The sequence below is a fragment of the Leptodactylus fuscus genome, chromosome 3 (assembly GCF_031893055.1).
Source record: "Leptodactylus fuscus isolate aLepFus1 chromosome 3, aLepFus1.hap2, whole genome shotgun sequence".
NCBI classification, from domain to species: Eukaryota; Metazoa; Chordata; class Amphibia; order Anura; family Leptodactylidae; genus Leptodactylus; species Leptodactylus fuscus.
In genome coordinates, this window is record NC_134267.1 from 17135929 (window position 1) to 17160679 (window position 24751).

General features: G+C 40.7%; 1 protein-coding gene across 8 annotated transcripts in view; it reads right to left on the bottom strand.

Moving 5' to 3' along the window:
• ESRRG (estrogen related receptor gamma) overlaps window positions 1-24751 on the bottom strand; it is a 187992-nt gene that overhangs the window by 124681 nt on the left and 38560 nt on the right. For all 8 annotated transcript variants that reach the window (XM_075267147.1, XM_075267141.1, XM_075267142.1 and 5 more), the window contains one exon: window positions 2981-3396. In XM_075267147.1, the coding sequence (XP_075123248.1) occupies window positions 2981-3383 (403 nt within the window). In that variant the 5' untranslated portion in view covers window positions 3384-3396. The remainder of the gene's footprint in view (window positions 1-2980; window positions 3397-24751) is intronic.

A 24751-nucleotide genomic window follows, 5' to 3' on the forward strand; every position in this document is an offset into this window, starting at 1 on the left:
GATAGATAGATAGATAGCTATTCAGCTTGCTCTGGTCCAGAAAGACTATATGCAAGCCCTACCTGAAGTAAGAGAACCCATGCTAGGTTGAGTGTCCCCAGAGCAAGAATTAATTGCCTTGACTTATACCAATTAAAAGTTGATATGTGTAACATATAGCTAGATAGACAGATCTAGGACTATCTATCTATCTATCTATCTATCTATCTATCTATCTATCTATCTATCGCATATCTATCTATCTCTATATCTATCTCAATATCCTATATCTTAACATCTCTCTGTTCATACGTCTATTACTTACGGTGTATGTCTGTCACATTGTATACAGCTATGTATTTATTGATCTCATGGCCATTATTCTATCTATCTATTTTGTCTCTATCGTTTATTTTCTTCTGCCTCCTATCTTTCTCATTCTTACAAGCAATGGCCTTCATGTCAAAAATACATAATGCAGCTTGTCATTTGAAATGCTTATTTTAAAACCTGAGTGAAAAATGTCTTGTTATTGCTCTGTTAATGAGATTAGAAAAATTAACGCTCGGAGAGACAGTGAATGAATGAGATAATTACTCAGAGACAAAAAAAGGTCATTCTTGAAACATGTGCAACACATAGCAACATGTAGATCTTTCTGCATAAGTGTTCTAGAGTATGTGTTAGAGATAGAAAGATAGATAGATAGATAGATAGATAGATAGATAGATAGATAGATAGATTAGAGGGGGGGAAGGGAAGGGAGGGAAGGGAGGAAGGAAAAAAGATAAAGACAAGACAAGGGAAGGGAAGGGAAGGGAAGGGAAGGGAAAGGAAAGGAAAGGAAAGGAAAGGAAAGGAAAGGAAAGGAAAGGAAGGGAAGGGAAGGGAAGGGAAGGGAAGGATGGTTGGATGAATGGAAAAGGAAAGGGAATAAAGGTAGGTAAGAAGGAAGGAAGGAAAGGAAGGATGGAAAAAGAAAGGGAATGAAAGAAGGTAAGAAGGAGGGAAGGAAGGAAAAGGGAATGAAGGAAGGTAAGAAGGAAGGAAAGGGAGGAAGGAAAGAAGGAAGGAAAGGGAGGAAAGGGAGGAAGGTGGGTGATTTCAGACAGAGGTAGATAAATGTTATATAGATAAATACTGTAGAGAAACAGATGTAAGGAAATAAGAAAAGAAAGATGTAAAAAACAGAAAGAAAGAAAGAAAGAAAGAAAGAAAGAAAGAAAGAAATCGATAGATAGTTGTGAGAGAGATAAATGTGATGTAGATAAATTCTATACATAAATAGGTATAGAGAAGATAAGATAGATAAATAGATAGATAGATAGATAGCTTATTTTTGTCTAATTAATGATATAATATCCATCCTATAATTAGATTTGTCTTATTGCTTTGGCTCTATTACAATAGACTAAGCAGTCGGGTTGTACTAGAAGGTGTAACATAAGGATCAGCAGATTGTCCATGCACATAATGACGTAAAATACCACCAGATCTTATCATGACCTGAGATACAAGCAGAATGTTATCGGGATACATGAAAGCCACAAGCTTTACTTTTATTTACTTTCATGGTAATGGAAAAGTGACTGTACAGTATTTGGGCACTGGACCGGCCCTGGTAAACAATCGCACATGCCTCGGCCAATCTAGTCGCGTGGTCAGTCCATTAAAGATATTACCTCTAGTCTAGGAATGAGCTTATCAGCATGTAAATACTGTAATCATCCCATACTGTATCATAATGGCAGAGCTGGATAGCCACAGCTATTATTTACAGTACATGTTCTCCAGATTAGCGGATATCGCTGGAATGGCAGATACATAAACACTGATAGACCCGATATACGCTATACGAGGTTCATAAGGGTTTGTAGACTATTAAAAAGTGAATAAAATTACACATACGGTGCAATAACTAGGCTGTATCAGTCACGTGCCTATGGTGACTTTGTACGGTATATAGACAGTCTGAACATTTGTATCTGCCAACCCTTTCTCCCTATATCCATGTTCATCCACCACCCTGTACCCAGATTTTTCATATATGTCTGTCTTTTCTTCCAATCCCATGTGCAGGAGTGGACCGGCACAACTACTGTTGAAGGGCAACAATATACACCCAAATTATCCTTGCCCATGGACTGGCCAAATAACGTATCATTATGGGGCCTTCCAACTTTTGACCAACAGAAGATGTTGTCAGAACAATGGATCAAGAATGCGTAGGTTCAATGCCCATTTTTCTTAGGGGAGATGTGCCCTTAAACCCCTTTAAATTGATGACCTATCCTTATGATGGGATATCAACTGAAGATCCATGGGGGTTAGACACCCAGGACCCCGTAGGATCAGCTGATCAGCAATGGGCCCAAGTGTTGGACCCCTGCCAGTCTCCTATGCTAAGGATAGGTCATCAATCATAAAGTCTGGAAAACGTCTTTAGGCTTGAGAAAAATTGAGCACAAGTGCTAATTTTGTTATGACAACATGACTATTTGATGTATATGAGGATGTGCCTGGCTGAATGGGCATGTGTATGGTGGGGAGGAGTAGCTGCCAGCAGGACAAGTTGTTGGCCGACAGTTGTTGAAGGTACATGGACAACTTTATACACACTAAACATTGTTGAGTGTAATATTACCAATATCTCAAGTATTTCATCAAACGGCCTCCTAAATTGGATCATCCTTACTTTTTTTGTTGTACTTTGATATTATTATTGTATTATTTGCCCTGCTCATACAAATGTTGGTGGTGGAATCAAGGTATGGGATGACTCATTTGGTGGGCAATGGCTGTAACCATTATTAAAATTATCCTGGAATGTTTAAGACTGAAAATTTTGGTAAAATTTGCAGATTCTTCGAGATCAATAGAACATTCAACCTTTGGTAAATGAGCTAGGAAACCAATAAATTTCTGTGAAATGAATAAAGTGCTGATTAACTTTCTACGCTCTATAATTTTTGGGAAAAAAATAAAATAAAGAAACACCAACCTTGAATTGTCCTTTTGAAAAAAGCCTTACAGGCTTCACATGAAGCCACCCCATAATGGTAACCTGATGCTATGTCACCACACACCAGACACAGTCTTTTGGGCATTGCATTGAGCATATATTCACATTTGGTTTGTGAATCTTCAGCAATGGTGCTGGAGCAGTCATCGTATCTTTTCCTGACGGGCCCATTGCCACCAAGACCTGCGGCAGATGGGTACAACGGTGGAGAGTCCAGTCCATTCTGGTGCCCGTTCATCGTGGAACTGTAGCTTCCACTGGCGTCTGATGAGCCACCTGGACTGTGATGGTTGATACTGTCCGTCAGTGAGGCTGGGCTTGAGGGTTCCGTCTTGATGTATGACGAGCAGCTTGAATCAATGTGTCGATCCTTGCTTGACATTCTGCAGAGAAGCCTGCATGGTAATAAGGAGACAAGAATAAAAAGAAGGCTCCGTTTAATAAAAGAAAGCTTCCTGGTTTTTTTTAAGATTGCTCTGTGGGGGCTAAAGACTGCACATCATTCATTTATCAGTCAATAACCCTTGTTGTACATGAAGGTAATCATCAGCATAAGGCCATGACAGAGATTTAGCAATGTTACAGACAGGCGGTAAACAAAAACTTTCAAAAGACCAAATCCCCTTTCCCAACGGTAAGACTGCTTGTCAATAGGTAAAATTGTACAATTGAAATGTAGAGTGTAAGGCTGTGGTCGGTCTATAAATTTACCCCAAAAATATAAAAGAGACCATGAGAAGATGTGTTCTAAACAAAAAATTCTGAATTGGTTCTTTGTTGTTGAATTACAACCTTCAGAGAAGAACAAGTGTTGGGTGATCAACCAAGATCATTGACAGATCTTATACCTAAGTGATGTATAGACTAAAATATGGAAATGGTTTTATATACTTTGATTTTGGCCATGTTGATGCTTATTCACACAGTCCTACAACACAACAGAACACAAAGTATAACCAGTGCCAATACTCCATGATCCTTATCAGTCAACTGCCCACCATAAGACGTCTTTAAGAAGAAGGCTGACAATGAAAACTGCCCCAAAACTCCTCTAAAGCTCAAATGATCTCTGCCACAACATAGAAAAACCAAATATCATCCCATTAGGATTCCTTCGTATGGGCCATTGTAAAAATTGCCACGGTCATACGACATAGGGGCTGATACCAGGGTCATCCCAATTCACCTTCTCAATGTTGGTTAACAACCCAAACCTTTCAACAGCTGTTGGCTCAACTTGTCTAATATTTATTTTCCTATTTCCCCTTGACTGTCCTGTACACATGCACACTCGGTCTAGTTCCCTGTTGTTAATGGGGACAGAGGAGTCACTCACTGTCAGATATCTCTGGTGGTAGCTTCACTACCGTAAGAAAAAGAAGGACTAAGAGTTTAGTTCAACATGCCTCAATTTTCTTTCTTTTGATATCATCTGTTGGGGGAAAATCCGACATCCCCATACAACCCCATATACTGTACATCAGAGAGTTGGCCAGTCTTGCCAAAATTGAGAGGTTTGGTTGACTATTCTCTTATGTGTATGGGGGTTTTAAAGCATATCTTTCACCACCTTCACCAACTCTTGGCATCCTTCAATAGTTGCCATTCCACTGATTCTCACACAATTGGGAATTTTTCTCTAGCCCCATGAGCAATCATTTCTGTAATACTCTACTCCATCTCAGGACTGCCCATCTGACAGTAGAGTGCCTAGATAGCATATTGCATGCTGAAACTGGGAACACCAATTGTTCAGGAATGGTGGAGACTGGAGAAAATAATTCTACGGTGTCGGGATCAGTTAGGTAGCACCTATCGGCAGATGCAAGGAGCTGGAGTTGGTGGAGATGGTGAAAGGTCTTCTTTAAGACTACTTGGTCCATTACTGATCTCACAAGTTGTATATGAAGTCTACAAAACCATACATACAACAATATATTTCCATTTGGTCAATTCTAGTCCAGATCTTTATATGAACCGGTCTACCAAAAGCCATGCCGGTAGACCATTTCTATGAATCGCTTGTAAGCCTCGTGTTCCCTCCCCTGACCCTATAACAATTAGCACATTCTCATTTCCGACACTTTCTAAATATTACCAACCTCTCAGCATCTTGTATAGCAATATTAATCCTAATTGTAATTACATAACGTAGAACGTTGGCATTGCCGGTGTCGCACCTGATGTGCAATGAGAGCATGCAACCTCTAAGAAGCCCAGAAATGAGGTCTAGTAAATACTGTATTTTCTTAATATGTCAGTAACCTATTTCTTTCACCGCTAATTGCAGTCATGCAAATGTCTCCTCTGCCTTTGCACTCAAGGCTCAGGCCAACATTTGAAAGAAAGTGGCCGGGCTCTGACTTACAACGGCTCTGCGAATTCCTTTTAATTTAGAGCACTTACAAAACCACTTATTACCTTATAATTACTGGACTGCTCTCACATACATTATGATCTTAGGCTAGAGTTAGGAGTTATTAGGGTACTAAAATACGCTCCCTTTTACTCGCTCTCTCTACGGCCGTGAATTTTATGCCACCGTGATTAAAACATTCGTTCAGATTCATCCCTCGCATCCAGTTGTACATTGGAGATCTAAGATTTTCCCTTTTTATTACAATGCCAAGAAGTTCCTCGTGAGCCACATACTGTTCAGGTCTAAGATATCTGGTGGCGTCTGTCTACCCTTTGTATTTTCTATAAAGTACGAGATTATTTGGGGTATAATGGGCTTAGTCCACCATGGCTTCGTCTTATTGAGTTGAAGTTCGAACATAAATTTTTCGACTTTCATGAAAGCTTTATGGTTCGAGATTCCACCAAGGATTTACCTAAATTTGATCAACTCTTAAAACATAAACTTATATTGCTATAGTGTATGGACTCTTGTCTAATAATATCCCATATAGTTTTGAAAAATGCCCATGGTATTCCTTGGATCACCTTCGTAAAAGAAAAACCAACCATGAAGAATACACCATTGAAACAAATTTGGTCATGGATCCATCGATCAGAAAATTTTGCCAAATATCTACCCATACATTAATTTGCATAGGCTCTTGGCTAATAATGTCCCATATAAGCATTGAGGAGTGCCCATATGGGATTCCTTGGGTTTTCCTGGTGTTGATGCTGGCCTTCAATTTTGGATTCATTGCAGGAGAAATCAACCATCAAAAAAACACACCATTTAAAAAATTTAGTCAAATTTGGTCATCTCTATTACATGGTCCAAATTGGATCAGAAAATTCTGCTAAATATCGACCATGGTTGGTCCCATACATTAATTTGCCAGGGCTCTTGGCTAATAATGTCCCATATAAGCATTGAGGAGTGCCCATATGGGATTTCTTGGTGGTGCTGCTCGTCTACAATGTTGGCCAACCATCAAGAAAACACCATTGAAACAAATTTTCTCAAATTGGATGATCAGTAATCCGTCGTCAAAATTGGACACGAAAATTGTGATAAATAACCATCATGGCTTGTCCCACAGTAGATCATGGAATTTTTTTTTCCAAAGACCATTATAGAAAGATATGTGTAATATACATAATATAACTAATACGACAGCCCATAGATACCTTCTTAGCATTGTGATTCTGTTCACATCCATATTTTCCCACAACTAACGGCCCCCGACAAACCCCACTGAGGTTGAGGTCCATTTAGGGCTATTTTGACAATTTGTCAAAAACAGATGTGAACATAGCCTTACATCTGCGCAAGACTTTTACAGATAATAGGAATGTTTGCTTTATTTTTCATGTCCTACAGCTTTAAGCAGCTGTCAACTAGGAGAACATTAGTCAGTGGCTGCTTAAATTATAGAGGAAAAAAAACAGGAGTCCATCGATTTCCATAGAAGGGACAATCATTTGACCCAATTTCAGTATTTCTGCTTTCCGGATGAACTTGTATGAACATCGCCTGCAGGACATCTATTGTTATGCTATGCAATATTTGGAATTGTGCCGGAAACAAGGCTTGGCAAGGGGGGTTGACCTGCTAATTACAGTGGAGTTCATTACACGAAAGACACTGCAGACATCATTCCATTATACTAAGCTGCTAACATCAGGGCGCAATTCACATTCCTCTAAGCAAAAGAAAAATTAAAAAAAAAATCTCCAGTATTATTATTCAAGGGCAGAAATATTCACAATTATCTATAAATTCAACTGTCACATAGTGGGTTTTATCCTGGCCCCTACTTCAATCTAAAATTGGAGGCACTAAAATTCACATTAACTCAAGAAGGAATACACTGAATATGGCTTTATTTCAAAAGAGCTCGTTTTTGTCAGAAAGAAGCCGTTTCCAAGATGATGACTTTATCTGTTCTTTATACGGAAAAAAAAGTCAATCCTGTCTCTTTTACTCGCCCAGACACTCGCATTATCTCAATTGTTAATACGGAGGTTAACGAATGTTGGCCACACATAAGGATACACTGGGCCTGTGTATAGGGCTAAAAATTTTTTGTAGGGGAACCGATATTTGACCTGCTCACTCATTTATGCCGGAGGTTATATTGGTTTTGAGTTCCAATGATGGAACACTAGGACTAAACGGGTTAAAGGTCCTAAAAAGTCACAATACTAAATATCCAGAAGATGGGTGTTTTTGGAGTTATCAAGTTGTGGCTACCCCAATAACCGGATCATGGAAATGAGGGGATAGAAGAGGATCCTTCTTTTGGGTATTCTTTAAAGGGGCTCTATCAGCAAAATTATGCTCTATGAGCCCCACATTTGCCTATACTGCTAATGGTATTTTAATAGCTCCCCCGTTATAAACTAAGATGGTAAAAACATATATGCAAATTATACTTACTGTGCACAGTGGGCGGTTCGTGCACTGGTGGTCGTCATCTGCGGTCCAGCCTTCCTCTGGTGTCTTCTTCCATATACGTCCTCCTTCCACACCTTCTTTTTCTTTTCACCGGCGGGTTGTGTTTAAATCCTGCACGTGTGCAGTAGCGCTCCCTCCGGCACCATTTTTGTCAATGGCAGTTTGCGACCGTACTGCGCATGCACAGTACGCTCGCGTAGTTCTAAGGGGAACTGAGCATGCTCAGTAGGCTCAGTTCCCCTTAGAACTAAGATAAAAATGGCACCGGAGCGCGGGATTTACACACAACCGGCCGGTGAAAAGAAGAAGAAGAAGGCGTGGAAGGAGGACGTCGTTGGAAGAAGACACCAGAGGAAGGCAGGACCGAAGATGATGACCACCAGTGCACGAACCGCCCACTGTGCACGGTAAGTATAATTTGCATATATGTTTTTACGGTCTTAGTTTAAAATGGGAAGGCTTTTAAAATACCATTAGCTCATATGGCATAATTTTGCTGATAGAGCCCCTTTAAATAAGTAAGGAAGAACTTAGTTAAATAAGAATTATAGGGTGGTCATTGATAAGACGTCATTCCAAGTGATGGCCAATCTATGGTTCTCCAACTTTTCCAAAATTCCAAACAAGACCTGAGAACCTGTGAAGGTAACAGATGGAGTGTTGGAGGTTGGAGATCAAACAGAGTTACTTTCCATTATTTTTTGAAGATGTGCATTGTCCATCAGTGTGGGCAGAGCCTAAAGATGCCCAAACACCTGCAATAACTGTCAATTGAACAAGCTATTCTTGAAAAACCTACATTTCCAGTAGGGAGAGCAAAGTAAGCAACTCTCAAATTTCCATGTGAGATTCAATGTGAACTATCCTCCTTCTTCTGGCATCACCCATCAGGGGAGAGTTGGGTAACCCCTAAACAAAAACAAATCCCATTAATTCATGGGTTTGACATGTGCATGGGCGCCTTTAGCTACATATGCACATAAAGTAGACAATTCTTTAAGGTTTGTTGTACATTTCTCCAATATAAACAGGTTTGCCTTTATATAATCTTCGAGTAGGATTAGATTTAAGAGATTTTAAGACTCTAAAAATAAATTTTAATGGCGGAGGAAGTTCGAAAACACAAAAAAAAATTATATAAAACTTGAAAAAAAATACTCATTCCCAAGACTACTCTGTGGTTCGGTCAACCCTTGTTTGTTGTGACCTTTCACCACCTTCACCAACTCTGACTCTTTACATCTGTCAGTAGTCGCCCCTTCACTGATTCCAGCACAGTTGTAATTTTTTTCTCTAGCCCCCCCCCCCTCTATTCCTGAGCAATCACTTTTGTTAGTTTCACCACCTAATATGCAGATTAGGTTCTCTACTATCGGCTGGGTGGTCCAGTGCTGGAATAGATAGTTTAGGACCACCCACTTGACAATAGACTACTTAATTGATATATTGGGTACTGAAACTAATAGAAATTATTACTTAGGAACGGTGGCGGGAGGAAACAATTCCAACTGTGCTGGAATCAGTAGGTTCTTAATAAAATGCAAATTTCGAGGTGGAGGTGGTGAATGGTCCTCTTAAGTATCGCCACATCTGTAACCTTATTTTATAGACTGGTACCCTTTCAGGTCTATAACAAATGGTGGTCATCTCTCCAACGAACAAATTGCCAAATTGTTCCCAAAATTCTGCAACATTGTGGCATGTAGCGATATGTTGCGAATATACCCTAAGAATGTAGATTAAAATTATTATGTTCCATTGGATATTAAGGGTCATATTTTAATATCTAACTGCATAAAATGTTGTGTTTGCCATTTCGACTGTCTCCCATGTAATAGGCAACCAGCTCCCTCGGCTCCACCACGGTGCAATGCATTTGGTCGCTGCCTTCCTTGAGCCTCGGATGTTGCTTCACAATGAGCGCGTTTTCTGCTTCAATTAATTGCACTCTAGCAAAGTGGCAAAAACACAAATCACTTAGTAGAAAAATGGGAGCCAGCTGCTCTTGTGTAAGAATGAGTAAGGAAAAGCAAAGAGACTGAATGAAGTGTCATGTCAGAAATCAACGGTGCAACGTGCGATTTGAGGAAACAGGACTACTTTATGGCGACAGGGTGTCATTACGGCATCACAGTAATACGATGCTTTGACAACTCTCTCCCCAAACGTATCATCACTGCATTAAGGTACACTGGCTTAGTCGAAACAAGGTGCGCAAAAAGGATTTCTTCGGGGCTTCTAATAAGACTTCGCCTTGTTAAGTTGAGAAGAATTCAGAGCCATTACTAGATAACGCTATGCGGAATAGGTTGGAGGAGCAAAACAAGAACTTCAAGAAGGTCAGAATGGAGGAAATGAGATGGCTACTAAAGAGTTACTTTCCCAGAATGCCAATTGGTTTACTTAATGCGTCAGCCATGAAAAATTTGCAGAAATACATTCTACGCTTGCAGTTTCCACTTTGAACTTGCTAATGAGGGAGGCACTATTTCACTCTTGGCCACTTTGTCTAGATAGAGGTTTTACCAATGTGTAGGCACCAAGTTTGTGTATTAAGAAAGGGCAGCAATGGGGGAAGGACACCCATTATAATCAACTAAAACCATGGTTGGAATCCAACACAAGAATATTCTAGCATAAAAGGTGGCCGCACACCTTAGACAACTGAATGCTTGTTCAGTTGACATCTATTCCTCCCAACTCACCCATACACATGAACACTCAACTCAGCCGAACATGCAGGCATTGTCCACAACAAGAACACCAAAGGATGGGACATACTGAGCTCCGACATGCCCAATCATCATTTATCATGACAAGTGCTGTCAGGGTGAGTTGGGTTACTCTGCAGAGGAATTCAAGTGGTCTTCAGATGATAAATGGTCATCCAGTCCTGAAGAAACTGATTTCGCTAAAGTGTATGGCCACCCCAAGGGTCACCAATTGTAACTACTAAATGAATATACATAGTATAGGCAAGGCAGTGTATATGGAGACTGTGTGGAGGCCTACGGGGTTTCTATGGCAGTGTACTGTTATAAGGACTCATCATATGGTAACTAGGGATGAGCGATCAAGCAAATTTCATGATTGGGATCGGCTGGAAAATGATCTAAAATTGGATATTAAAAACGATCCTGAAATCTCAAGATCGGCTCAACCCCAGAAGTGACTTTTCCCATAGAGAAGTATTGACTAGGGTTGAGTGATCAGGAAAGATCGGATCCCGATCGGCGATCAAGCAAATTTCACGACCGGGATCGGCTGGAAAATGATCGAAAATCAGATTTTAATCGGAAATCTCAAGATCGGCTCAACCCCAATAGTAACTCTATATGGCACCATCTTACAAAATGCTTTGTAAGGTGATGATCACATGGTAGAATTTGGTGCTGATTTAAGAGGATATTGTCAACATGCCTTGTGCCAAATTTCGCCCCAATTCTGCCTCTCTATGTAAAGACTGAAGAAGTGTTCTGCTTGATTTTGCCACGGATTCCTTGGCTGATTCAGCCGCCGAAGCCACAGCTGTGTGAACATACAGTAACATGCCCCCTCTGTATGAAATCAGGGAGAGCGGGCCCATAGAGGTCTATGGGTGATGTAATACGGATCTGTTGTACACGGAGCACCAAGTCCTATTTGTGATTCTTATAACGTTACCTCTGCCTCTTCCTGGTCAGTGCGCGGGATTAAAGGGTTAACCCGATAAGCCAGTCACAGAGTTTATTCAATCCTCATTATTCAATCTCCTCTGCAGCTACAGATAAGTAGGCCTTGTTTATGGTCTATAGCTTGTCATAGTGAAAGCCATGAAAAACACCAAATCAATACGGCGCTTAAATGAACAATAACGCTGTGCAAATATAGATATGCCATTGTGCATATATTACCCTCCTTACACATCAAATATGCCACCGGGCCCACCAGTACATGGCGGCAGGCTGCTCAATGCAATCCGACATCCCGGGGACAAAGCAGCTGAAAGTTTGCTTTAAGGGGACAGTAAACCTGTATCGGAGGTGATGATGATACATCCCTATACATATTATATACAGTATATGGAAGATACATATGGATGTGTGAGAGAATCCACTCAGTACAGAATAAGACTGTAAACCTGATACAAGGAACTTAACTATCAGATAAACTCTATAAATAAAGGGAAGATGGATGGAAAGAAGGAAGGAAGAAGAAAGAGGAAATTAAAAGAGAAGGGTAAGAAAGAAGAAATGAGAAATAAAGGAAGGATAAAAGAAGTATTGGACAATGAAAGGGAAGTAAAGAGGAAGAAAGGTAGAATGGAAACAAAGGGAAGGGAACGAGGAAAGAAGAGGTAAAGGAATGGAGAAAGAAAGGACAAGAAAAGAGGAAGAATGAATAGAGGAAAGAGGGAAGAAGAGAAAACAAGGAGAAAAAAAAAAAACAAACTAAGGAAAGGAAGAAGAAAGGACAAGAAAATAAGAAAGGAAAGAAAGGAAAGAGGACAGGAGAGGAAGAAGGAAATACGACATGAAGGGATGGAAGAAGAAAGAAAAGGAAGAGAGGAGGAAGGGAAATAAAAGGAAAGAAGGGAGTACAGAGAGAAAGTAAGGAAAAGAAGGAATGGAAGAGGAAAGGAGAAGAAAAGAGGAGGAAAAGAAAGGGAAGGAATATATGAAAATACAAAGGAAGAAGGAAATAAGAACAAAGAAATGAAGTTGAGTAAGAACACAAAGAAGTGAGGGAAATAGGAGAGGGAGGGAGGGAAGGAAGGAAGGAAGGAAGGAAGGAAGGAAGGAAGGAAGAAAGAAAGAAAGAAAGAAAGAAAGAAAGAAAGAAAGAAAGAAAGAAAGAAAGAAAGAAAGAAAGAAGGTGGGAAGAAAGTAAAAAAGGAAAGAAGAGAGAAGAAAAAGTAAAGAATGAAGACAAAGAAAGAAAAAGAGGAAAGAGAAGAGAAGGCAAAAAAGAAACGAGGAAGAATAAAAAAAAGCAAAGGAAATGAAGAAGATAGGAGAAAAGGGAAGAGGATAAAAAGGAAGAGAAAAAATATAGAAGGGAGGAATAAAGTAAAGAAGGAAGGGAATAGAAAAAGGGAATACAATGAATGAAGATAGAAAGAGAAAAGAAAAGAGGACACAAAAAAAGAGGAAAAATTGAAAAAGGAAGGTAAATAAATGAAAGGGAGAGAAAAGAAGGAAGGAAGAGAGAAGAGGAAGAATAAAAAGGACAAGGAAGCAGTGAGGAGGGAAGAAATGAAAGAAGGGAGAAAGCAAACAAGAAATGAAGGTAGAAAGAAAGGAAAGAATGGAGGACAAAAAAGAGAAAGGATGGAAAGAAGGAAGGGGAAGAAGAAAAATAGAAGTAAAAGAAAGGAGGGGAAGAGGATAAGGAGAAAGACTAAGACTAACCATGAAGGATAAAGCAGGAATAAGACATCTAGAACAATCAGTATTTAAGGCGTCTCCAAAAACTATCCTGCCTCTAGGGGGCGCTCACGTCTCCACTCTACTGGACTGTATATATTTCAGTAGCTTTAGCACAAGTTCATTCTGGAAGAGTATTTTGTGTGTAGAAGTTCATTAGCTGCTCGCTTGTAATTAAACAGATGTCCGTCTGCTATAACAGTATTGATATACATTTGTTCTAATGTTACAATTAGCCTACACAAGATCTTTACTGTATTGAAATCTCAATTTGGTTCATTCGGCAGGCAGGCGAGACACATCTCAAGCACACTCTGGAGCTCTTATCTGCTCTCCGCTTTCTAGCATGCGTTCTGTTGTGAGATAATCTCTTCTATATTATTTTAAGTGATTTTACTCTGGCATCAGGAGGGGCCCAGCTGGTGCCAACTGTTCTGTGGCTACGAGACAAAATGATGTGAACTTGCCAGAGTGCAGAGCTTACAATTCGGGCTCTATTTTAAACAAACAGATAAAAATGTAAATGTACAATAAAAGTGAGATGAGCGCTGCCGACGACAGCGAAGAAAATGGTACAATAATACCCGGGCCGGGGGAAGAAATTTGATGACACGTTTGACATTACAAAAACTGGCGAGCCAGACGGTATACTCATCCAAAAATACAGCCATGGCCAGAGGTGTCTATAAAAGAGACCCCATCAAGAACAACATGGACCGAATATTTATACGACCCAGGACAGGAGAACTTCCAAACCCTTATCCCTTTGTTTGCTACTAGAGATGATCAAACCTCACACAATTTGCGAATATTTCTAATGTTTCGTTGCCAATTTTGTTTCCACTTTTTTGGTCGAAACTTCAGACCCTAGAGTATCATAAGTGGAGGTCCAGGAGAGGTGAACATTTACCAGCACCTTCAGGGTTTGGGGGACTGCTGAGGCTTACGATTGGGCCTCAGTGGCCACATGGGGCGTGATGATGTCATGACAAGACAGAAGAGGAAAAAAAGGCCCAAAGAGGACTGAAGAGTCCAAGGAACACGCCATGAAGGAGCCCATGAGAGGTGAGGGAAAGTGAGTATCAGTGTATATCATTTTATAGCCACTCCCTCAGCCTTCTGCTTATTATACAGAGTATTACACATAATATAATAGGGATTCCTGAGTAGCAAACACCAAAAATCTTGGGGTCGTCTGACCATGAGATTTTTGGATAATGCAGAAGGAACCGGGCTCGCTCATTCGCTATACCTCCTGAAGATACAAAAGGATTGGGCACTGAAATTCAACATGCTCGATCCATCTTTCCCCATATCATCTGTTGGAGTAGGGGCAGCCAAGAAAAAAAAAAAAAGTTGTAGTCCAATCCCACCAAAAATCCTGGGTTCAGCCCCCTATACCCTTTTTTGTATTTTTAATCATTTAAAAAAAATATTTTTAGATTCATCCCCCTTTTTAATGGGTGTATTTTATGGTTAATAAACCAATATATATTTTCTACATTTTTTTTTTTTAAAATTATTTTTGTCAATTTTTTTTAAATTTATTTTTATAAAACCTATAGCAAAGCTCTGTCGGCGGTGCCGCTTTCAGGCTAGTTATCAGACACTTGCTTATGCCGCTCATGAAGTCATGTTAGGAGGTGATCTACAATAGACACGGCCATGTCTTGACATTTATTACGGTTGGCATCTGGAATAAATGTTTACACAACAAAAGCAAGAAAATTCCGAAAGGTTACGACGGGATAATCTAATAATAAGGCAAAGTAATGAAGAAGGAAATAATTGTTACATATTAATACTGAATAAAGGAGTTGTACAGGATTAGAAGAACACAGAGGCTCTCTGCACGAAATAGCGCCACAGCTGTCCACAGTTTGTGTCTGGTATTGCAGGTCAAATTAGGTAACGCACTATTTTTTGGAAGAAACCTCAGCACTACTTTCTATGACTGGTGACCCACTATATAATAAAGCCCCCCAAAAATTAGAGTTGGGCTGCCATACACATTGGATAGCTTTTGACCAAATCCTCGTTTGCCTGGTCTCCTTAGAAGGTGTATAAGATATGATCCTTATCTACTTTGTCTCAAGGAAGAGTCAAGAGGCCCCATAGATATTGGATGGCTTGGCCAGTGTTAGTTGGCTCGCCGGTCTTATCAAATTCAATGGATTTGGTCAATTGAAAAGTAGGGTTGTTCCTTTCCAAAATTTTGGGAAAACATTATAAGAAACCTGGCTCCTTACGAATCGGTTTGCTCATCTCTATCCGCCACCAATTCAGTCCTGTCTTAAGATGCCCATAACATTCAATAGCTGTCACCCAAATTATTACTTGGCTCACACTTCTTCCTCCTGCGCCCCCGTGTTTGGCGTACTCAATCCATCATCTGTTAAAGTATTGTACAATTTTTTTAAATTTCAATGGTCCACATGGCACCCTTGACGACGACAACGCTAACCCATCGAGAAAAAATTGGAGAACTCCTTCGAACGTCTTCGAGGAAACGGTTATGCAGTCTGAGGATTCTAACTAAAGAACATAAAAAGGTCACATTTGCAAAAAAGTTGCTTAGAAATAAGAGATTTTCTTTATCTCCCTCTCCATTCTGGAACGGCTGTGTAAGTTGCAGGATGGCGTTCTCCTGCAATCAGTGTTTAAGTGAATGTTTGTCCCAGTGTGTTTCGGCGTGCTGTCAGCTAGCAGCGGGGAGCTGGCGAGTTGTTACTACATTTGATTTGATTGTCAGTAGGAAACATCATTTTCCCCAACTGTTTGTTGCTTCTTTGGAAGGATCTGCTCTTCCTTTAGACTCCTCTCCTCCTATTCGGCGGCGGAGTCTCGGCATATGTTAGACAGAGCTCCAGTTGACAAACAAAGTGACTGCGTAATTGTATCTGAATTCACTGTAGTAAGCTGTCATTTTTAACCTTTTATGTATGTGCATCTAGCGTCTCACCTTGCTATCGCTGTTTAGCAGGATAAAGCCTTGTCGGATACGGGAATGTCTTTTGAGCAGATGTCTAATAAAAGGTTGGGTTAACCCTTTACGGTGTAATGGAATCTCTTTGTGCAAAGGGCTACAATATTGTTCTCTGGTGAACGTTGAAAATGGGTGGAAGGTTAAATTTGGGTTCCAACAAGTAAAACCTATTAATTGTAGGATAAAACGGTATAAAACGGTTCATTACATGGTCAGTATCGAATCATTCCAACTAGGGTTGAGTGATCGGGAAAGATCGGATCCCGATCGGCGATCGAGCAAATTTCATGATCGGGATTTGATGCAAAATGATCGAAAATCGGATCCTGAAATCTCAAGATTGGCTCAACTCAAAAAGTAATTTTTCTCATAGAGAAGCATTGATTAGGGTTGAGTGTTCGGGATCGTGAAAGATCGGATCCTGATCAAGCAAATTTCACCATCGGATCGGCTGGAAAATGATCGAAAATCAGATTTTAAAAACGATCCTGAAATCGTGACTGATCGGTTCAACCCTAATCCTAACTTGTAAAAGGTTATTCCCAAATTTGCTACCCAGAAGGGATTAAGTCTTCCCAAACCCTGCCTCCGAATGTTGTGCTTATGGGAACGGCCAAGTAGTGCGGCTCTCTACTGCTCCCATAACGGTAAATGGGAGCTACTGAAACAGCGCAACACAACTGAGCTACGCTGTTTCCATAGCTTACCATTCAATGTGCTATGTTGTTTCCGTAACACCCATTGTCATCTATGGGAGTTATGGAAACACTGTAGAGCAGGGGTCCTCAAACTGCGGCCCGAGGGCCACATGCGGCCCGCCAAGCACTTCTGTCTGGCCCCGCCGACAACACCAGCAGACGTGCATTTATAATGAAGCTCCTGGGGAGCTCGGGCCAGGCCATGGAGCGCACTTCACTTTACCTATTGGAGGGCACCGCTCCCGATGTCTGTGCGACCTGCTCTGCCTCCGGCCCACAGTTTAAAAAGTTTGAGGACCCCTGCTGTAGAGCAACACTGCTTGATCTTGAGAACCCATAGAGATAATGGGAGCTACTGAAACAGCGTAGCACAGCAGAGCCACACTATGACCACTGCTTCACTGTACCGGGAGAAGCATAGTTAGAGGTGTAAGCTGTTTCTGTAACTCCTATATTACATGAACAGCGTAGGGTAGCAATCTCCTAGTGTTCCTATAAATCCCACCCTACAGTTTGGGCATTGGGAACAGTAATTCCTATCTTGGCAGTGATTTGCCGAATAACCCTTTAAGATCTCTGCCTTCTGCAAAAGGAATCTAGTGGGGTTGTCTATACGTGGCATGTTTGCAGCAGACGTTAAATCCAATGTGGAAAATGCGTCATACCCTCAATGTTTGGGTACACAGGTGCCTTACATAACTACTTCTGCAATCCTGGCCTTGTCCTGCTATTACAGCGGAAGGTTTCCCATAGTATAGCATTACGTCTGTATGGTAGCATGTAAATTGCCGTATGGTCTTTTGGTACGGCACGGCTCTGAGAACCAGAATTTTTGGGATACAATGTTGCTCTTGGGACTTTTGCTTATTTGGTGCCACAAGGGATTTTTTTCCGTCGTGCAAGTGCGGGTTTTTTTGCTTTCCTCTGGATCACCTTGGTAGGTTTATTGGTTAGACTGGACAGACTTGTGTCTTTATGCAGCCTTATGGCGGTAAAAGACAGGACAACTGTTATATACATGGGACATAGCAGTAACCCCTACTGAAGACGAGCATCTTAATACTATTAAAAAAAAAATAATGTATGGAGTGGTGACAGGAGCACTATATGTGGTTAGAAACAAAAACCTATATGGTAGTATTTACTGCACCGTGAAATTTTTGCAAAGTATGATGTTGGCTGAGCTATATTGCAACTGTATGGAAGACTCATTTAGCAAATATATGGTATTGTACGGTACTGATATCTGGGCACGGTTTGGTAGGATTATTTGTGTGATAAAACACTATATAGCAGTATTAACCGCACTTTTTTTTTTACAGTATATGGTGTTGGCTGGGCTGTATTACAATGGTCTGAAAGTCTTATTTAGCAACTATAGTATAGTATGGTATGGTACGGTATTGATAACAGGGCACGGTTTGGTATGGTTATTTGAGTGATATAAAACTGTATAATAGTAGGTATTGTGTAACATAATATTTTACAGTATATGGTGTTGGTTGGGCTGTAATGTAACATTATGAGAGTCTTATTTAGGATATGGTATTGTACAGTACTGATATGGGGACATGGTGTGGTATGATTATTTGTGTGATAACAGTATATGGTGGTATTTACTGCTACTTAAGTATTGTACGGTATAATGTATTTGCAGTGTATCATATTGTCTGTTCTGTATTACAACGGTATGGAAGTCTTATATAGCCACAATATGGTATTGTACGGTACTGATATCTGGTCACGGTTTGGGTTTGCTATAGTTATTTGTCTGATAACACTATACCGTAGTATTTACTGCTACTTCAGTATTGTATAATGTATTTTCAGTTTATCATGTTGTCTGTTTTGTATTACAACAGTATGGACATTTTATTTAGCAAATACATGGTATTGATATCTGGGCACGGTTTGGGTTTGCTATAGTTATTTGTGTGATAACACTATACGGTGGTATTTACTGCTACTTAAGTATTGTACGGTATATATTTGCAGTGCATCATATTGTCTGTTCTGTATTACAATGGTATGGAAGTCTTATATAGCCACAATATGGTATTGTACGGTACTGATATCTGGGCACGGTTTGGGTTTCCTATAGTTATACGATGATATTTACGGCTACTTCGGTATTGTACAGTATAATGTATTTGCAGTTTATCATGTTGTCTGTTTTGTATTACAACAGTACGGACGTTTTATTTAGCAACTATATGGTATTGTACGGTATTGATATCTGGCCACGGTTAGGTATGATTATTTGTATGACGAAACACCATATAGTGGCACTATTTATACTACCCATCACTAGAATATTATTTACAACTGATTCTTTAAAAAAAGACATATAGAAAAACCCTAAATATCCCTGTAAATTTGTTCCTGCGAAATAATATTTAGCTGCTCCCAAAAAAATTACAAAAAACGGGAAAATACTGCAAAAGGGAAGGCGGCAAAATACATCTATATGACAAAGTAATTACACTAAAGAGCTAAAATTGTAATTAGAGCAAATTCCATTAGGAGAAAGGCAGGTGCCTGAGTAAAGATGACAAGGTGCAGCGCGCAGGAGAAAAATCTCGAGAAGCGGCTGCAGGGAAGCCGTGTCTTTAACCAGATCAAATTCTTGAAATTGGCTGTCAAGACGGGATTGTTGTGATTTATACCCGTCTATCAAGCGCATGAAAGAAAGACAGAGAGAAAAGCGGAGCTGCTGTCTCTTCCATTCGCAAAGCACCTTTAATTTCCTCCGCGCCATCTGTTAGCAAATCTAATTCACATTCGCCCTAATCTGGTTTAGTTCTATAATACTAATACTCCCACTACCTTTAGAAGGAGCCGCCGCATTGGCTTTACATAAAACTGAGCGCTGCATGGATGCCTGCCTGAAATGGAGCGCTGATAAAAGAAAAACAGAAAATGGATTTCCAGGGGTAAAAACGATACAAGGCGCTCGGAATGGAATCCTCCATGGTTAAGAAAATCCATTAATGTGCCCATAAATGGGGCGATTTATAAAGTTATGGGCCGGAAGAAGGCTTTATTAGTAGGATGAGCACCTGGTGTAGTAATGGGGGGCACATGGGTCCTGGCGCCATCTTGGTACGGTATAGGCTAATGTAGTGGGTGCAATAGTACTGGAATTGAAATGGGTCTTCCCACTAAGAACCCTTATCCCCTATGCACAAGGAGATAGGGGTCTAATGTGAGGGGGAACGGTCACACAATCTTGGGAACAGAGACCCTCCGAGTCCTCCGTGTGAATTGCAAGATCAGTGTCAGACTGGCCCACCAAAGTACCTGAGGACACTCCATTGGGCTCGGGCTAGAACACAAATCTTTGGGGGTTTTTTGGATAAGCCACTAGAGTCATTTTACATGGTGGATCCAAGAAACTCGGGTCTGACACAAGGAGAGAGAGTGAATAGGCAAGACCGCTGCTCCATAGACTTCTATGGAATGGACAGAAGTCTACGACCTGAGCTCAACTACCTTTGTCAATCTCATAGAAGTCAATTGAGCATTGGTCATGCACAGGCAGTAGCTCTCTATTCCCACAGAAGAAGTTGGGACCTGGAATCTAATGATCAGGACAGGGAATAAATCATGGATAAACCCATTTCTATCCATGGAGCCAGGAGTGGACAAGATTGGTGAGGGCCCCTGTACAGGAACAGTTATTTAGGGCCCCTTCACACGGAGTTTACGCTCCGTGTATTATGTCTACGCGCTGTGTATTCTGTATATTTTACACGTGTAAAATGTAGTTGGCCATTGAGTCCAATGGCATGTTCGTATAACGCACGCCTTTTTGCGCTCCGTGTGAAGGGGCCCTAATGTTTTCCACTCTATGTCATTATCTATCTATCTATCTATCTATCTATCCATCTATCTATGTCATATCTATCCATCTATCTACCTATCTCCTATCTATCTATCTATCTATCTATCTATCTATCTATCTCCTATCTATCTATGCCCTATCTATCTATCTATCTATCTATCTATCTATCTATCTATCTATCTATCTATCTATCTCTGGTTCATTCCTACCAGTCAGTGTATCCAGAGTGTTTCCAGCCAGGATTACAATATATCTGCTTGAAAGGTTTTGGCTTGTAATCGGTTGTGACTTCTGATGACTGCGGACACAAATGTGGATGACAAATTTTAAATGGCAAATGGCCTTTAGGTGCACAAAATCACACATTAAAATGTGAAGGTGCTATTGATGGTACGTGCGGGGAAAACTATACAGCTGACAACTTCGCATTGTTTTACTTTGCATTGAATCACAAAAAAAGCCCTGCTTTTATGTCAACAATAAAATATTCCTGATAATCCCAAAATCTGATAATCCGCCATGTCTTTCCAATCCAGAACTGCAGTATAATGTGGAAATTTATAAATCAGTAGCAAGTGGAGACTTTGTCTAAAAAACAGTGCCACTCTTGGTTATAGGATGAATCTGGTATTGCAAGTCATTGCAAATGCAATACCATACTTTAGTCTATACATAGGTCTTGTTGTTCCCCGTATAACCCCTTTAATTTTAGGGCCTGTGCGCTATCTCTAAAACTGGAATAAGAACCACACCCCTTTAAGGAGGTTTTCCATTCGTTATTAGTTGATGACCGATCCTTAGGAGAGGTCCTTTATTGAAGATTAGTGGGGGCCCAACATCCGGAATCCCCACAGATCAACTATGTGAAGTGGTCATGTGATGTCACGTTCATCAGTTACATGACCTAAAGTTTATGGGGTTTAGCTGCAGTACCAAGCATAGCCACTATACAATGTATGGCGCTGTGATATTTCATAGATGACTCATCCTAAAGATAGGTCATCACTTAATAATCCTGTAGAACTCTACTAAAGCCACTCCCACTTTCCTGGAGAACTCTACTAAAGCCACTCCCACTTTCCTGGAGAACTCTACTAAAGCCACTCCCATTTTAAGTCCCACCCATTTAAAGAGATACACCCCTAAAAAATGGGTCAGCAGCTCCAATCCCATATATATACACCTTGTTTGCAGAATCTAATACTGACAACGTCCCTTGTTAGGAATATCAAGTACTGCACCCAGCAGCCGCTTTATGTTAATCTCTGTTGCGTACATCCAAATTAGCGAGATTAAATCACACGCCGGAACCCCGCCGCCAAGGTGCTGCATGTTAAACACGAGGCGCTGTCACGTCTAGGTGACAGGCATCATTATACTTAAGCTAAACCACCTTTCAAGATGTCAGATCCAGACTAAATGTAACAAGGCACGCGAGTGGTGAAGTGCGCGTTCGCCTTCGAAAATGTTATTCCGCGCGTTTTTATTTAATAAAAAGACTTGAGATTTATGTTACGGGTTCTAAGGCTGAGAATGCGGCTATAGAGGGAATATATGGCGAGAGTGCGCTGTATATCAGCGATAGGATGATTATTTATATAAAGCTGGCACTCTCAGCCTCTAACATGTCGCAGATGGGATTCATATATTCTAAAAAGACATATAATAACCTGTCTGCCGCCGCCGCTGATGGATATGTCTTTAATCCAAATGACCACAATTTTCTCTCGGCTTGTCACGGTGGACAGGTGCAATAGGAATTCACTTCTCATGATTCTTGAAGTTGAGAAAAAAGTATGGAAGGATATGATAAGTGCCGGCGATCAAGAGGGCGAATGGACAGGATGCAGGTAAATAAAAGGCGCTGTTCCTTAACTAATGGAAGACGGCTTGATTCACTCAATATATAATGTATTCTATGAACAAGCGAGATGGGCTGGGAACTGCAGAGCACGTACACACATAGCGGCAGTACTGGTGAGGCTATTAGCTCTGCTACATCAGTGATCAGTGACTCCAAGTTAGATGCACTGGCTAATAGAGATGAGCGAGTAGTATTTGATCGAGTAGGTATTCGATCGAATACTACGGTATTCGAAATACTCATACTCGATCGAGTACCACTCACCATTCGAATGTAAAAGTTCGATGCAGAACCAGCATTGATTGGCTGAATGCTATACAGTCGGCCAATCAACGCTGGTTCTTCTCCTACCTTTAGAAGTCTTCTCCGTGCAGCTTCCCCGCGGCGTCTTCCGGCTCTGAATTCACTCTGTCAGGCATCGGGCTTGTAGTGCGGACATGCGCAGTCGGCTCTGCCCAGGCCCGATGCCTGGCAGAGTGAATGAAGAGCCGGAAGATGCCGCGGGGACGCTGCACGGAGAAGACTTCTCGGAGGATCCAGCCCGACCCTCACTCGTGGACTTGGTAAGTATAATTTGATCGAATGTTGCCTACCCCTGAAACGAGCATTTTCCCCCCATAGACTATAATAGGGTTCGATATTCGATTCGAGTAGTCGAATATTGAGGGGCTACTCGAAACAAATATCGAACCTCAAACATTTTACTGTTCGCTCATCTCTACTGGCTAACAGGGGGCTATGGTAGTCTAAAATCCACCGTCTGTCTTATCAGATGCTCAGGTTGCTGTCCTGTTCTTCTCATTGCTTCACATTAAGCTCAGCTTTTTCGGATTGACTACTGTATGTAAGCACAAGCCCACCCCAGATTAAGAATAGCTACTCTGTCCAATAGGAGTGTAAGGTAGTCTTAAGTCCACCAACTGTCTTATTAGATGCATAACCTGTTGTTCTTTACCTGCCTATTTTATTTTTTACATTGCAGCTCTGCTTTTTCTGATTGACTTCTACATGTAAGCACAAGCCCACCCCAGACTAAGAATAGCTGTACTGTCTATTAGGATTATAACGTAGTCTAAAACCCACCATTTGTCTTATCAGATGCTTAGCCTGTTGTTCTAGTCCTTCCTGTATGTTACATTTAAGCTCCCTCTAGTGGTGGCCACAGGCAGCAGAATTTTATCATTTAACTGCTTCTTAGCTAGTCCATGGTGGTCTGGAGTAGGTGGAGCTGGTAAAAAGCCTTCTATAAGCTTCTAAGCTCCCCCTAGTGGTGGCTGCCAGCAGACAGAATTTAATGATCTAGTTTTATCTAAACAGGAAACCTGAAGCTCTATATCTGAAAAATGAGAGTTCACTTGCTAGAAGGATGTAGTATGGATTATGTGTCCAGAACCAAACATTAGCTTAGTGACAATGATACCAGATGTGGCAACTGGACCTTCCCTTTTTAATAAGATATTACCCCCCCTCTCCTATAAAATAGCCAGTCTGCGGCCGCTGCAGCACTTTATATGGACTTTACAACATTAGCAAGAGGACAATCCCTTAATGAAATTAGGCGTGATCCGCCACTGTTAGGTGCTGTCCAGGCCCCAGACATCGCATTGCACTTATGAAAGTGATCTCAATCCCATTTTGCAGCTGGGGGCACAGACTGGAACCAGTTTGTGATGTTTAATGGGTAGTAGGGGGGCTCAAGACTTGTCTCATGGGAAACGTAGTGGCTCAGGTGTGCTTGAAACGCGCCCAGATACAAATCCTATACTGTGAACGCAGATTAATAACACACATGTATTAGAGTATGAGTGGGTAACCTATCACTGGAATCACATGGACTCACAGTATGCAACATGAGACAGAGATAGATAGATAGATAGATAGATAGATAGATAGATAGATAGATACATAGATAGATAGGAGGGAGATAGATAGATGATAGATAGATAGATATGAGACAGATAGATAGATAGATAGATAGATAGATAGATATGAGATAGATAGATAGATAGATAGATAGATAGGAGATAGATAGATAGATAGATAGATAGATAGATAGATAGATAGGAGATAGATAGATAGATAGATAGATAGATAG